Source organism: Pezoporus flaviventris, unplaced genomic scaffold (genome assembly GCF_033815535.1).
Source record: "Pezoporus flaviventris isolate CSIRO_AGI_PZ_B2104156 unplaced genomic scaffold, CSIRO_AGI_Pfla_v1 ptg000023l, whole genome shotgun sequence".
NCBI lineage: Eukaryota > Metazoa > Chordata > Aves > Psittaciformes > Psittacidae > Pezoporus > Pezoporus flaviventris.
The window spans coordinates 14,581,800-14,595,361 of record NW_026892571.1 but is presented as its reverse complement, the minus strand read 5'-3'; the positions used below and the strand labels follow the sequence as shown (position 1 = coordinate 14,595,361).

Genomic DNA, 13,562 nt, shown 5'->3' with positions numbered 1-13,562 from the left:
AGCATGGCCATCACCCTCACAACAGGTCCACAGAGATGGCTCAACCTGGAGCAGCTCCCTGTGAAGAGGGCAGCTTACTTTGCTTTGACCAAGAGCGCAACCCCTGGTGCAAAGAGGGCTCCTGTGGCCACACGGGATCATCCCCAAGCCCCACTCTAGCACCATGCAGAGGAAGGATCAAGCCCAGCCAGCTGCAGGCTTTGCCTTCACCCCCCTCCCCAACCAGGAGACACATTGGATCCAGCCTGCAGACCCTTCCTTATCCTCAGCAGGGCTGGGAGAACACATGAGGACCCAGCTCTCCTCCTCTCCTAGTACCTCCAAGCCTGAGGCTCGCAGCAACCCCTATTACCATCAGGGCTCAAGCAATTACTAACCCCCTCAGAACCCCATCCAACCCATCACACTGCCTGGCTGGAGGAGAGGCCTTTTAAAGCCACTTTCTAATGAAGAACCTGCCAGGCACCTGGGAGCAATAATGAGGCACTTTGTTAACCCTCCCCTGAGCCTCTTCCAAAGCAGTAAGCTTGAAGCAAACCAGTGGTCCTAGGGATGCTCAAGTCAGCAAGATGCTAGCACATCCAGTCAGACCCAGCGTGCCCTTTGCTCTCTGCTCTATCTCTTGATAACCCTGCACTGCAGCAGAAGTTCGTGATGGTTCATGGTAGTTCTGGGATGGGAAGTTACGGTCAGCACCTGACAGTGCTGGGAAGCACAGGGAGGAAGGTCCTGATGGAAGGCTCCTCTTAGCAGCACCCAGCTGCAGCCCCGTCAGTGGGCAGGTGGCAGGGACACTGGCTCTAAACCATGGGCAGAAAGGGATGTACTTATCCAGAATGACTGCACAAAGGTGGCTGCTGAGCCTGCACTTGCAATGCAAAGGTGCATGTGGAGAAGGGCTCCCATGTCTCCACAAACTGAGGGGAATGGGTTTCTCCAAAGAGGGCAGTTAGAGAGGTACCAACAAGACAAGGTCCCAAGGGATGAGAGCACGGCTGATTGTACTGGGGATGACTAAGAGTCATGCGAGCATGGAGACAGCTCCTGGTTTTGGCCAGGAGGATGGCTGGAGAGCCGGAGCGAATCCAGAGAGGAGGAAAGGCAGCTCTTGGCCAGAGGAGATTTCCTCTCAGCACTTTTTCCTGGCAGGATGTGGGGAAGAAGAACACGAAGTGTGGTGTGCTGGGGGGCTCCTGCCCAGAGCTGGGGGGCTGTCAAGCAGTGGGGCCACAGGAGATGTCTGCCTGATGATTCTTTCCTCCTTTTGAGCCAAAGGGGCTTTTTAAAGGATGTTTGGTTCCCTCCTTCTTCTTTTTAACTCTTTTTTCCAGGAACACATGCCAGCTGGGAGAGAACTGACTCACCAGTGAGAACAAGCACTGAACCAGGCAGGTTTAATGCAGAGAAGGGAAGCAATCGCTCAGACTCTGCTCTTTGAGGAGGCCCTCTGCATCTCAAGGGGATGTGGGTCCACAGGTGGCAAGTCACAGCCTGCACACACGCAGTGTACAGCGCATCCCCACAAGCAGACCTGCCAGGCAGGGATCGGGCAGTGGGAGCCAGCTGGGTTCAGGGCTGAGGTCTCACAGTTCCCCCTCCCTGCTCCCCCCCAGCCTTTCCTGCAGCCCCTCTGGACACAAGGTGATTGTTTCCCTGCTGATTCAGCCCTGTCTGCCTGTCGTGGCTGAGTCTTGCCAGGTGACTCAGAGAATATCTGGGGAGAATCAGCCTGAGCTGCTCCGGAGCCTCCAAACCTCCTCTCTGGCAAACTGAGCAGAGGCAGGAAAAGCATGGAAAAGGGACTTGGAGCTGCCTTCTGCTGCAGCCAGTGCCTTTGGTCTTTGGGTGCACAAGGGGTTTCCAGAGAGAGGCACAACTGCTGCCAATGGCAACTTGCATTGGGCTGCATCTTGCAGCCTCAAAACAGCGTCAGCATGGATCTATTTGTACCTCAGCTCAAAAATCCCTCTTCACATCAACCCCAGGCTTTAGAGCTCGCTTCAAACTGCTCCCTCAGCAGCCTGGGGGCATTTTCTGTAAGAGCAGCTCCATTGGAGCCAGGAGAGCAGAGAACTTTGGGCTGGACTCAGGAGGTGCCTGTCTCACAGGGCTGGGGAGGAGCAGCAGTGTGGGGAGCAGGGGTTTTGGGATTCATCCTTAAAGGGTATCGGTGAATTCCTCATCCCAGAGGCAGGGGAGAACCCAGCCTGGAGGAGAGCTGGACATGGGGAGCACTGTGCACTGCAGCGTGGCTGCTGGTGCCCTGCCCCATTGCTACCTCCAGGCTCTCCCATCACCCTGAGCCATTAAACTATGGGGGAAAGCTAACAAACAGCACTGTGCTGTCTCCCAGCTCCTTCAGCTCAGCACTGCTCAGCCTGGCATCTCCTGCACCCCTACCCAGATCTGAGCACAGGCACAGCAATGATCCCAAGGAGCACATCACACCTTTGTTTGGTGCTGCTGGCCCAAACCTCAGGCACAGGGAATACACATGGGAACTCCTCTGTGTCCTTCCCTCTACCCACCTCCTCCCGGTGCAACGGGATCCACAAACTGGTCAGTTACCAACGTGACAGGGCAGATCGTTCCCTATTTGCAGCCCCTTTTCCTTACCATGTCCCAGGGCTCAGCTGTAGCCTTGCTGTGCTTCTCTCTGCCTGGCTCCCAGCTTGGCTTTCACTAAGCGTTGGGGTCATGCACAGCGTATTAACATGCTTAGCCTTCACCCACCACACACTTAAGCTGTATTCCCAGCCCCATCTGAGTGGGAGCAACCAAAACCAGCACACAAAAGGAAGAGATGGAACTTTGCAAAAAGAAAAAACACCTTTATTTTTAAACTCTTTCTTTAAAAATGTATTTGTAAAAGTTTACAGCATAAAAATAGTATCTCATGGCTATAGATGTGACATAGTACAAACCCTACAAATATATCTGTAAACCTAGGAAAACGTTAACTCTTTGGTACCTTAGTCTGAACTCTGTTTTTGTCTTTGCCCTCGGGATGGTTTCTGACAGACAGCACGGAGGCAGATGCTGCTTCTGTTTAGAGATGATGCAGAGCAACAGCGCGATGCCAACAAGCCAGCGCAGCAGGAGGGGGAGAGGGCAGGATTTGGGCAAGCTCTGCAGTTCTGGTGAAGTCCATGAGGAGGAAAGGACAGGGCTGATGGGACACTGCAGCCTCCCAGCATGAGTTGGCTTCCCTGCCTCCTCCCACCCCTGCAAGGGTCATCTCTCCAAAGTGCTGATGCAGCCACACCGGAGCAGTCCCCTGCCCTTGCCAAAGCTAACCGGATTGATCTTGGCATGTCCCAGGGCAACCTTCATGCTCCCCAAGTGGGAGCACAGTCAGGCTGTGTCTGCACCCCCCAGAGCTGGCTTGGCAGCCAAGGACTCTCCCTTGGTCTGTGTGGTTTGCATTGTGAACTAGCCACAAGACCCTGGGACCTGAGCTAAGTGCTGAGCCCGACCAGAGCCTTTCCTCATGCTTATGTGTTGGATTTGCCTCCTTAGCACATTAGGTGAGATCTCAGTTTAGGAAAAGCCCCCATAAGGAGACATCTGTGAAATCCCCCTCTCCAGATCTGCCCATCTTCACACCCTGCGCTTCCCCACAGCCAGAACCCTCAGTACCCTGTATGTGTGGTGCTGCCTCCCCTCCAGCCCAGAGCCCTGACTGGGAAGAAGGGGAAGAGCCGTTTCTCACTTCTGGCTGACTTCCTCCTGGCTGCACATCTGCACTGCGCTTCTGCCTCCGGTCCCCGTGGGACTCCACCACGGTGCCCTTGGCAGGTGAACAGAGACAATTCAGTTACGAGTAAAGTCCGCTGTGCTCTACATTTCTTTACATGACACAAACAAACACTAAACGTGACACTCGCGCTTAAAAACGTTATAACACGCTCAAACCGAGAAGGACAACAGGGTTAAAACCTGTGCACACAGGCTGGGAAGCGTCTTACATGTGGAAGGAGACACCAAAGTGTCACAGTTTCTGGGATACACGTAGGTATGTATGAAATAGTGACTGGCAGTAGGATTATGTATACACTGGTGCTGATAACGATGTGACAGCTGCAGAGTAAAATACAATCTACACATAAAAGATATTGCACGAGAGATGGGCCCAAGCTGTGCAAGATGTGTCCCTTTTTTGGGGGGGTCAGTTTGGGTCCACCTCTAAACACAAAACCACACCCAAATAAAAATGCTGATCACTGAAACTAGAAACCCAGAGGGATTGATTCCCTTTGGAGACTCACCGGGGAAATTATGGCTGCAAAACTGATGGGTGCAGAACAGCCGACCCCTTCTCCTGGTGCTCACCCTTTGGGACACGTGGGGACTGGAATGTCGGCAGCAGAGAGAGCTTGTCTGGGGACTGCTGTAAGCCTCAGCTTTACCAAGCCTTCTCTTAGAGGAGGGTCACAGGGATGCTTAGCAAAAGATGTTGGCTTTGCCCACTGCCAGCCTGGTAGAGATCTGCTCGCTGCAGCCAGTGTGCATGCTCCAAGTGATGATGGGAAGAGTTGAGTAGGGACAGGGAAGTACCACAAAGTGCGAGACTTGGCCAAAGGCAGATATTTGGTCCTATCTCTCTGGAGAATTGTACTGTTTTGCAAAGAGTCTGGCGTACCTGCTTTAAGAAGGAAGAGGGAGGGGGGGTTAGCACCATGTCAGCAGCCACGACAGGTTTTGATGGAAATAATAGTTGCAATACATCTACAAATGGGACAAAATGCAGTAGGCATCTAAGGGTAATGCCCAGCTAATAGGACAGGATACCTGAGTTCCCCCAGCAAGGAGCAGACAAAGATCTCATCTATCAGCACGGTGGAAGCTCTTTGATAGTGGGAAATCACTAATTTAATTAATAATCAATCTGTACAAGGTGGAGTTTAGTATGGGATTTGTGAAGTAAAAAAGTAAATGGCCAAAGGGAGGATGAGAAAGGGTTAACTGATGGGGAAATCTTTGGGCTGGACAGAGGTAGTAAAAGCAGCTCTCTAGTGTTGCTCTGGATGCTACAAGTATTTAATATTTTTATTAGTCAGTCCAGCCCCAAAATAACAGTTTGTTAACAAAATGTGCTGATGACCCAATGTCTGGAACAGCAGGGAGTAGCTGGGTTAGAAACGCTGGAGGAGCAGAAAGACGTAGGTGCATGGACTGGTCAGAGGATGACTCCTAACAGCCAGTATGTTGTGGCTGGGAAAAGGCCAACATCAGGCAAGCCAAATCCAGTACAGACCAGAACTATTAATGCCCTATGTGAGGTCTACATTTGACCTCACCTGGAGTACTGGGTACTTCTGGTCACCTTTAATAGGGAATGACAAAACGGAGCTGGTGCAGACAGGGGCTATTAGGATGATCTGATGTGCCATCCCATGGGCTCACGTTGCAGTGACATGGATCTTACCAAGCACCTTACACAGATAAAGTGGTCTGACCCTAAGGATCTGATCAGTTACTGCTTCTCTGCGGTCGGGATCTTTTCTGTAGCCACAGAAGATGGTTCCTTCGTTACAAGCAGTGGGAACAGAGCATGGAAAAACAGTTGTTATTCACAGTGTGTTTCCTACGGATGGTGGGGAATCTGACCACATGAGCTGAAAATACACTCCACCGGCTGCCAATAAAAGTGCTATTCCTTATGTTCACATCTTAGCAAGGACATCAGCCCACAAAACACCTACTCCTCTTTTAGCTGCACAAATGGCAGCATTGCAACGATAGACAACTTAAAACAGAAGCTGTTTTGCTGGGGGGCTCTGGCAGAAGTTTCATATGTTGAAGTAAAAAGAAATCTCAGTGGCTCTGAGGTGGCAGAAGCCCAGCAAGATGCTGAGGGAACTTCTGAAGCTGTAAACCTGCCTGTGCAGCTTCTGCATGCACAGAGGAGCATAAATGAAGGGGTTAATGGGAGTGGGGGCATGCAGCGAGCAGAGCTCCGTGCAAGAAAGAGCCCTGCCAGTTTCTATGGTGTCAGACCTGCTTTTTGGGGCTCAGCTTCCATCTCTGCAAGAGGTTTGTTCACAACTGATTTGAAAAGCCCGGTGTTCCTCCTGCTTTGAGTCTCCTCATTCAAGTGCCTGCTTGAGAGCGTTAATCCCAGGCCTGCCTGTGAGGAAGGAGGTGAGAAGCAGGAGGAAGGTCTCTGCCCTTTTATTCATCAAACCACTCTCCAAGGGGGAGAAATCCTCCCTGGTTCCTCCTGTCCTGCTTGGTTCCCCATGGCACTTCATCCACAGCCCAGTAAATGGCTATGTCTGGCCCCCAGAAAGTGAGATCCAGTTCAGCTGTGACCAAACATTTCCCAGTCTCTCCCTATCTCTCTTTTAAGATACCCCTGGGTTGGTGTTCTGGCATCTTTATTGCTCCCCACAGTCTTGCTATGACTCAGGAGGGACCAGTGAGACCTCCCATCCTGAGAAAGGGTGTTTGAGTGGACAGTCTATCAAAAGGGATCCCTTGCTTCCCAAAGATAAGGCACAAACGTTTTGCAGCTGGCAGGGTTATATGATTTCCCAGCGGAGGAGCTGGGCTTTGTGGCAGTAGATTAATGAGTAGCCATATTGCTTCTTATACTGGCCCTGGCTAGTGGATTAATATATTTGTTCCCTTTAAATCTTCAATAGAGAATAATTAGCTTAGTGTCCACACAGACAACACGAACAACACTGGGCTGCCCTCTTTGCTACAACAACAGTCATTGTGAGAGCATTCCGAGTTCTTGGCCTGCCCCTGGGGCTCCTGGTGCCATGCAGGGCACAAAAGGCTTCAGGGTGTGACAACCCCTCTAGATGGGTGCAGAGCTGTGCCCCAGAGCCATGGGTACCTGTAGTGCTTGTGATGCTCTTTCCACCACAGAAGAGCTGTCAAGAAGGGAAGATGGTGATTCGGTATCCGAGACGCTGTTGTTCTCTCCAGGACTTGGCTGTGCTTGGAGGAGAATCTACCCAATGTACTCTTGATCTCCAGCAGCTGAAGGCTGGTGTTACAGGTTCTCTGTGCCCCAGCAATAGACTCCAGGCACATCATCCATCCCGCTGGCATTTCACAGAACCACAGTGTGGCTGGTGCTGAGACCATCAGAGAAGTGCTGGTGCAGAGGAGATGAAACTCATCGCCGTGGAGGGGGGAAGAGGCTGGAGTATCATCTTAGTAACACAGAAAGTGGCATCTCTTGTGGAGAACCAACCCACGTCTTCCACTTGAAAAGAAGAGGTTGGTCTGCGAGATGTCTCCCTCCTGCAGTGGTTTCATCACCGAGGAGGATGTGGCAGTGATCTGGAAGGTTGCTAGCACTGAGCCACCTCTTTGTAAGGGGAAAGGGGATGGCAATGGGGAAAAGTCTTCAATTCCCCACCCAACGCTGGGAGACAGGAGGGAAGGAGGGATGCTGGGGCAGGCGGGGTGTCCCAATGTACAGACACAGAGCATGGCTCTTGTGACATCTGGGTCAGCCCCTCGGCTGGCCTCTCCATAGGGAGATGCAGAGGCAGCCCAGCTCTGACTACAGGAAGCTCTCCTCCACCTCTTGGTGCCCTGTGGTCAGCTCCTGGCAGCCTGGCTGTGGGTCGGATTCCTGCTCCTCGTCCTGCCGAAGGCCCAGGGGGCTGTCACAGGATATTGTAGATGATGTGTTGGCCTCATTCAGCATAGAGCTGAAGGGAGACAAGAGGGAGAGACAAATGAGTGCCTTGCCCTAAGTCTCCTGATGGGAGAGGATTCCCAACAGCTGAGAAGCGTGTCAAGCTCCAGGCACCCCCACTCTATCTGTATAGCTTTCCGGACAGCATCAGTTTGGTCAATTCAGCCCTAAAACTCAACATGCGCCCCTTTGTGTTCTGCATGCCATGGGTCCCTATGTGCCCTCCTCCTTGTGAGTGGGGCCACTTATCCCCAGCTGTGCTGGCTGATGTATGGGGATGTGAGATGGCACCGTATCTTAGCTCATGTCCAGCTCCCCTGGTTCATTTCTATCCCTGCAGGCTCAGATGGGGGTGACACTGCCCTTCTTTTCCTGGTAAGCCCAGCCCTGGTCTATCCCTCAGCAGAGCATCCCCATTTCCTCTTGAGGCCCCTGTTTTCATGTCTGGGGAGTCAGGAGAAGGGACGGCTTTCAGAAGCGATGCTTTACCTGGCCCGGCTGATGGAGGCCTCCTGAGGGAGGTCACAGACTGCCTCTGGTTTGGGGTCGGGCAGAGGGATGATGTAATCGTTCTCAGCCCCGTTCTGGTGCACGGACGTGTAGAGGATGCTGCCGGGGGGGGAGCTGGCTGTGATCCTGGCGTTGTTCAGCCTGGGGATCGTGGGTCTTGTGCGGACAACAGCGGGGTGGTCGCTCTTCATGAACTCTTCATCCACCTGCTGGTACCTCTGCAGGTTACCAAAGAAACGGGAAGGTCTCGTGAGTGGAGAAGATGCACTCGTGTTGTATTTGCTTTCCCTGCCTCCTAGGCTTTTCCTAGAGGGCCTGCCATCTCCTAGCTGGGTTCAGCTACCCTGACTCTACCAGAGACAGATCATGAACGTTTCCTAAAGGAGACATCAGGGGCACAACTCCACAGCTCCAAAACACCAAACAGCTGGAAGCAGGGTTTTGATCTCCTGGCAGTCCTGATTTCTGCAGTTGCTTAGATCCAGGCTGCCTGTCTGGTAATGCTGATTGTCTCAGCAGTATCCCCAGGATGCCCAAGCCACCTTCATTGGGTATTCAAGCTAATGCAGACTTAACCACAGCAAAATCCTCTGGTATAGCAGCCCTAAACACTGGTCTCCAAACCCTGACTGAGGACTTAACCAAAGCTTCCGTAGAGCACTCTCCTGTCCTTCCAGCACAGGCTCCTTTGAACGTACCTTTCTGTAGCAATCCACCAACAGGTTTCCCATAAGCACCACCAACTGTGAGAAGGATGGTCTGATCTCGAACTTCTCCTCCCAGCACTTCTGCATGATATCATAGCTAACAAGAGGGATGAGAGAGCACTGTGGTGAGTTATTGGGTGGGGAAAGGAGAGGCAGAAGTGCTTCTGTAGCTTGTGTATTGCAGGCCCAGGGCAAACACGTGTGGGCAACACTTACATTTCATCAGAGGCATGGGTGGGTTTGGACATCCGATAGCCACGTTTGATGGCATTGTAGAACTGTTCATTCATAGGCAGCTCAGGGTATGGAGTCCCCCCTGGGTGTAAAGGGAGAGCAGGAGATCAGGCTGGTGGATTGCTGCCACCCCACGCTAACATGCATTTCACACCAAGGTTTCCTTTTTCTTTACCTTTCCTGTTTCATTTCGTTCCCAAACGACAATGTCAGCATGGGAAAGAAGGAGATAGGGAGTGAAGTGCTGCCCTGACTGGTAAGGTTGGGACTTGGGGATTAGAAATGGGAATCTGAGAAGGGATCCTGCTAACATGCTATCGGACCTATAGATACCACCATGATCTCCAGGGCACTTACCTAGAGTGAATATCTCCCAGAGGAGAATCCCAAAGGACCACACATCACTCAGGGTGGTGTAGAGGTTGTTGAAGATGCTCTCAGGAGCCATCCACTTAAGGGGCAAGAAGGTCTAAGAGGAAAAAATGGAACAAGAAGAGAGTCAGCTGCGTGTACAGCCCTTGTTTCAGCCAGCACTGGCGGTGCTGTTCCTGGGATTTGCTTGCACAATGAATACCAAAATAATCTCCAGGAAGGATTGCAAAGGGGCCCAGTTTCATTTCCCTTTTTGGAAGGAAAAGCAGCTATGGCAAGGCTGGATTGGAAAACTGCAGCCCCTCTGCAGGAGGGTCTCCTTGCCCAGGCACTGAGTGCCTGTCTGCTGTCCCATGCAAATGGCAGAAAGCACAAGAGAAGAGCAGATAAAGACTGAGGTTGGAGGGGCCTGGCTCCACTCTCCGCTCCCCCAGCCTCAGTTTCTATGGAAATTACGTGGCCTGCTTTGCTTGGGGTTGCACATCCCCTAGTACCTTAGGGCTGGAAGCAGGCATGCTGTGCTCAGGTCACAGGGCAGGTTCTGGGCAAGCTCAGTTACAGCCTCATCCTCTCCTGCCTTGAAAGGCTGGAGACCTCTTTCTGGAAAGCAGCTGCCTAGAGGAAAGCACTTCCTCTTTGTCTGTGGTCTGGTGGTTGGAGCAGAAGTCTGCGAACCCCTTCCCAGAGTGGCCAATGACCCACTGCAGCACTGTTGGGTTGCCCAACCTTGTACCCCTCCTGCCTGCAGCTCAGGACCAGACTCAGTGCTGTATACGGAATGGATGCAGCACTGCTGCCAGTGACCGGCTCTGCAGGGACCATCCTCAGCTTTACTGCTGCTGCCCCTGTTCTTCTGTAAGAGCCTGGGGATATGGACATGCAATTCTACTCCACAACCTGCAGAGCACATCAGGATGCTGGCACCATCTCCTGGGGGTCCTGCCCTGTCACCGCTCCCGACACAATGATGGACAGGCCCAAAGCCCCAGGAAGAAGGGTCTTGCACAGCTCCTGGTACTCACGCTGCCTTTGGAGATATAGTTGGAATCCCTCATGATGTCTCGTGCCAGGCCAAAGTCACAGATCTTCACCAGCTTCCCCTCACAGATGAGGACGTTCCTGGCAGCCAGGTCACGATGCACACACTGTAGGGGAGAGGCAGGACACTGTCACTGCGAGGGACCGCCAGACAGCCCAAGGAAGCCCTGACCATGACCTGTCTGGCTACAGGCAGAGAGCCAGGAATTTCCCTCCTCTCATCATTGATGCCATCCTCACCCCCTCTCTTAGCCCTGCCCTGTGTTATGTTTCACACAGTCCAACTCTATTACTGCCTGCCCTAGGCTAAGCCAGGAAAACCATAGGAATCCTAAGACCTTATGAAACCTTAGGAAATCCCAGAGCCCAGTCCTGTGTGATGGCTTAATTTCCACTAAACAAGCACTTCTGATGAGGCCTGGGGGGCTCAGAGCATGTGGTTTAATAGGGGTGATGCGGAGAATAGTGGCTCCACTGTGGAGTGCCTTGTGCTGTAGCACAGGGAGGTCATCCCTGTTTGGTCATCCTGTAAACAGGATGATGTAACACCACAGATGTGCTGGGCATGGCTTGGGAGGAGCTCAGAGTCAGGGAATTTGAGGTCTGGAGCTCAAACTAAGCCAGGGTTAGTTGTCATGTGCAAATAAAGTCATGCTGATCCCCAGGTCTGTGTTTCCAAACAAGTGGTCAGCAGCTATTCAATCTCACTGCCACTTCTCCCATGAGGAGGTTGGCACGGACAGAGGGACAATGAGCTGACCACAGCACACAGCAAGGCAGCACTGGTCTTCAGTGCTGCAGGCACTATGGACCAGAGCCATACATACATTTTTGGAAGCCAGGAACTCCATCCCATTGGCCACCTGGAAGCTGAATCCCACCAAGTCCATGTAGCTGAGGAGGGGAGACTCATTTATCAGTGTCACCCGGTCTGTTCTTTCAGGAGCTGAAGAGCAAGCAGAGACTGATGTCAGTGTTACTCAGGCAACTGCTGAACTCATCCCAAGGGTGACCTTTGCAATATAAATCACCCATCTCTGCAAGCAAAGGCATCCATCGCCCAAAGTGCAAACCCCTCAGCCTCCCGCTGTGGCTGTTACCTGATGGGGAATAGCTGTCCAGCTCATATGGGGTGCCGTAGTTAGAGGACTCGATGTCGGCATACTTGACTTCACCCTTCATGTCAGACATGGGCACATAATCCAGGGAGTCGTCCTTGCTCATGTCCATGTAACCCCCATCACTCTCGACAGACAAGGAGAGGTGACTGTGGGGAAGCAAAGAGGCTGTTCAGATCCAGAGGAGAGGAGGAGACACAGGGAATGGGGACAGTGATCTGTGGGACTGCAGCTCCTGAGCCCTCAGCCCCAGCACTGAAATGCCCCACACAGCAGGGAGTGAGCAACTACTGCATCTGGGAAACAGTACCCATCTTCGACATGCTGGTGCTGGGCAAGGGAAGTCTGCTGCATGGTTGGAGCTGTGGGGCACATCCCCATGGGCTTGGGAGACTTCTTAGTGCTCAGGAGGATTTCAGCTGCCTTCAAGCAGGAAGTTTAGAGAGCAGCTGTGCTGATGTCTTGACACTGCTCTGGTTTATATTGTTTCAGCCTGCTAGAAGGAAATGCTGCTTTCTAACTTCCCATGGGACCATTTCTCTGTGCTGATGTGCCTGCATCCCTTACAGCTGGCAAACAGATGAAGGAGTATTTCCCTTTCTTTGTAGGACCTCTTGTGCAACTGCACTCCTTATAGTGCTTCTTCCTTAGGCTCAGTAGCAGCACAACCTGCCCTGAAAATGCAGAACTGAGGTCTCTAAGGGTAAAGACATGCTGGGAAACCCTTTGTGTCTGTACTGAATGCATAGCCATGGTTATGCCAGTGAAGTTAGCGATGCCAGGGAATATTCCCAACTGGCATGGAGCAGCCGGCATGTGTGCTAGCAAACCCATCCTCCAGGACACACATATTGCCTCTGCTAACTCCTCATCTGCCAGGAGCTGTTTGGAGGTGGCTGTTTGACACATGGGCTGGTCTCCCAAGGTAATAGAGCGATCAGCTGCGTCCCAGCGCTGGCCCAGCTTTTATTGCACTGGTCTGGATTAAATGTACTTATCCTTCCTGGGAATACCAGCCTTATTGATGGGGGCTATGATGGGGTAGGCACCAGGGAGGAGGACTTTCCAGTACCTTTGCACGTGGTCCTCCTTGGGGGTGTTCCCGTAGAGCTCTGCCTCTCGCCGTGCCTTCTCACCATAGCACTGCAGGAAGGTGTGCTTGTTGCGGTGCAGGTAGTCCACCAGGTCTCCATAGCGGCAGTACTCGGTGATGATATAGATGGGTCCTGGTGGGAGATAACACCCAGGTCAGCCCTGCCTTGGCCCTGTTCAGTGAGTATCATCCCAAAGGAACAGTGCCAGGTTGCAGGATGTCTAAGCAGGGCCAGGAGGGAGAGCCCCCTTTCTAGTACTGAGCATTTTGGGACTCTGAAATCTGTGTTTGGGATGGGAGGTGGAGGTTAACAGAAACATGGCTGCTCAGTTTCAATCACATCGGAAAGAAATGCTTTCAGAACCTCACAAGGTTTTCCATCGGGAAGGGTGAATCATTCTGAACCAGAATTATTCACTCCAAGGACAGTTCCCAGGTACCTCCTTTGGTGCAGGCCCCCAGCAAGTTGACGATGTTGAGATGAGGTCCCAGGTGGCTCATGATCTTCAGCTCGGACATGAGGGCTTGCTTCTCGCTGCTCCGGGCAGTGGCTGTTGGACAGGGCAGTGAGGGGAGTTAATGGGCACTGTTTGGCCTTTGCAGCTTGAAAATAGGGAAAGGGATGGTGTGGGGGAAACTCACACTTGAGCATTTTGACCGCCACTTTCATGGAGGACTGCGAATGGCTCAGACCATGGGCTGTTGCCTCCACCACACGTCCAAAGGCACCGGAGCCAAGAGTGCGTCCTGCAAAGAAAGAGCAAGGAGAAAAGTCAGTGATGGTCCTCGAGGAGAGGAGACTGGAAAAGACAAGTCCCTGATCTGAA

At 52.4% G+C, this 13,562-nt stretch overlaps 1 protein-coding gene across 1 annotated transcript in view; it reads right to left on the bottom strand.

The window, feature by feature from the left end:
* Window positions 1–2,816: 2,816 nt before the first annotated feature.
* Window positions 2,817–13,562, bottom strand: part of PDGFRB (platelet derived growth factor receptor beta) — a 30,565-nt gene continuing 19,819 nt past the window's right edge. Inside the window, exons 13-23 of the mRNA XM_061456911.1 lie at window positions 13,378–13,482; window positions 13,176–13,286; window positions 12,715–12,868; window positions 11,625–11,791; window positions 11,352–11,470; window positions 10,509–10,631; window positions 9,472–9,583; window positions 9,097–9,196; window positions 8,872–8,977; window positions 8,153–8,391; window positions 2,817–7,676 (exon numbers count right to left, since the gene is read on the bottom strand). Coding sequence (XP_061312895.1) covers window positions 7,526–7,676; window positions 8,153–8,391; window positions 8,872–8,977; window positions 9,097–9,196; window positions 9,472–9,583; window positions 10,509–10,631; window positions 11,352–11,470; window positions 11,625–11,791; window positions 12,715–12,868; window positions 13,176–13,286; window positions 13,378–13,482 — 1,487 coding nt within the window. The 3' untranslated portion in view covers window positions 2,817–7,525. The remainder of the gene's footprint in view (window positions 7,677–8,152; window positions 8,392–8,871; window positions 8,978–9,096; window positions 9,197–9,471; window positions 9,584–10,508; window positions 10,632–11,351; window positions 11,471–11,624; window positions 11,792–12,714; window positions 12,869–13,175; window positions 13,287–13,377; window positions 13,483–13,562) is intronic.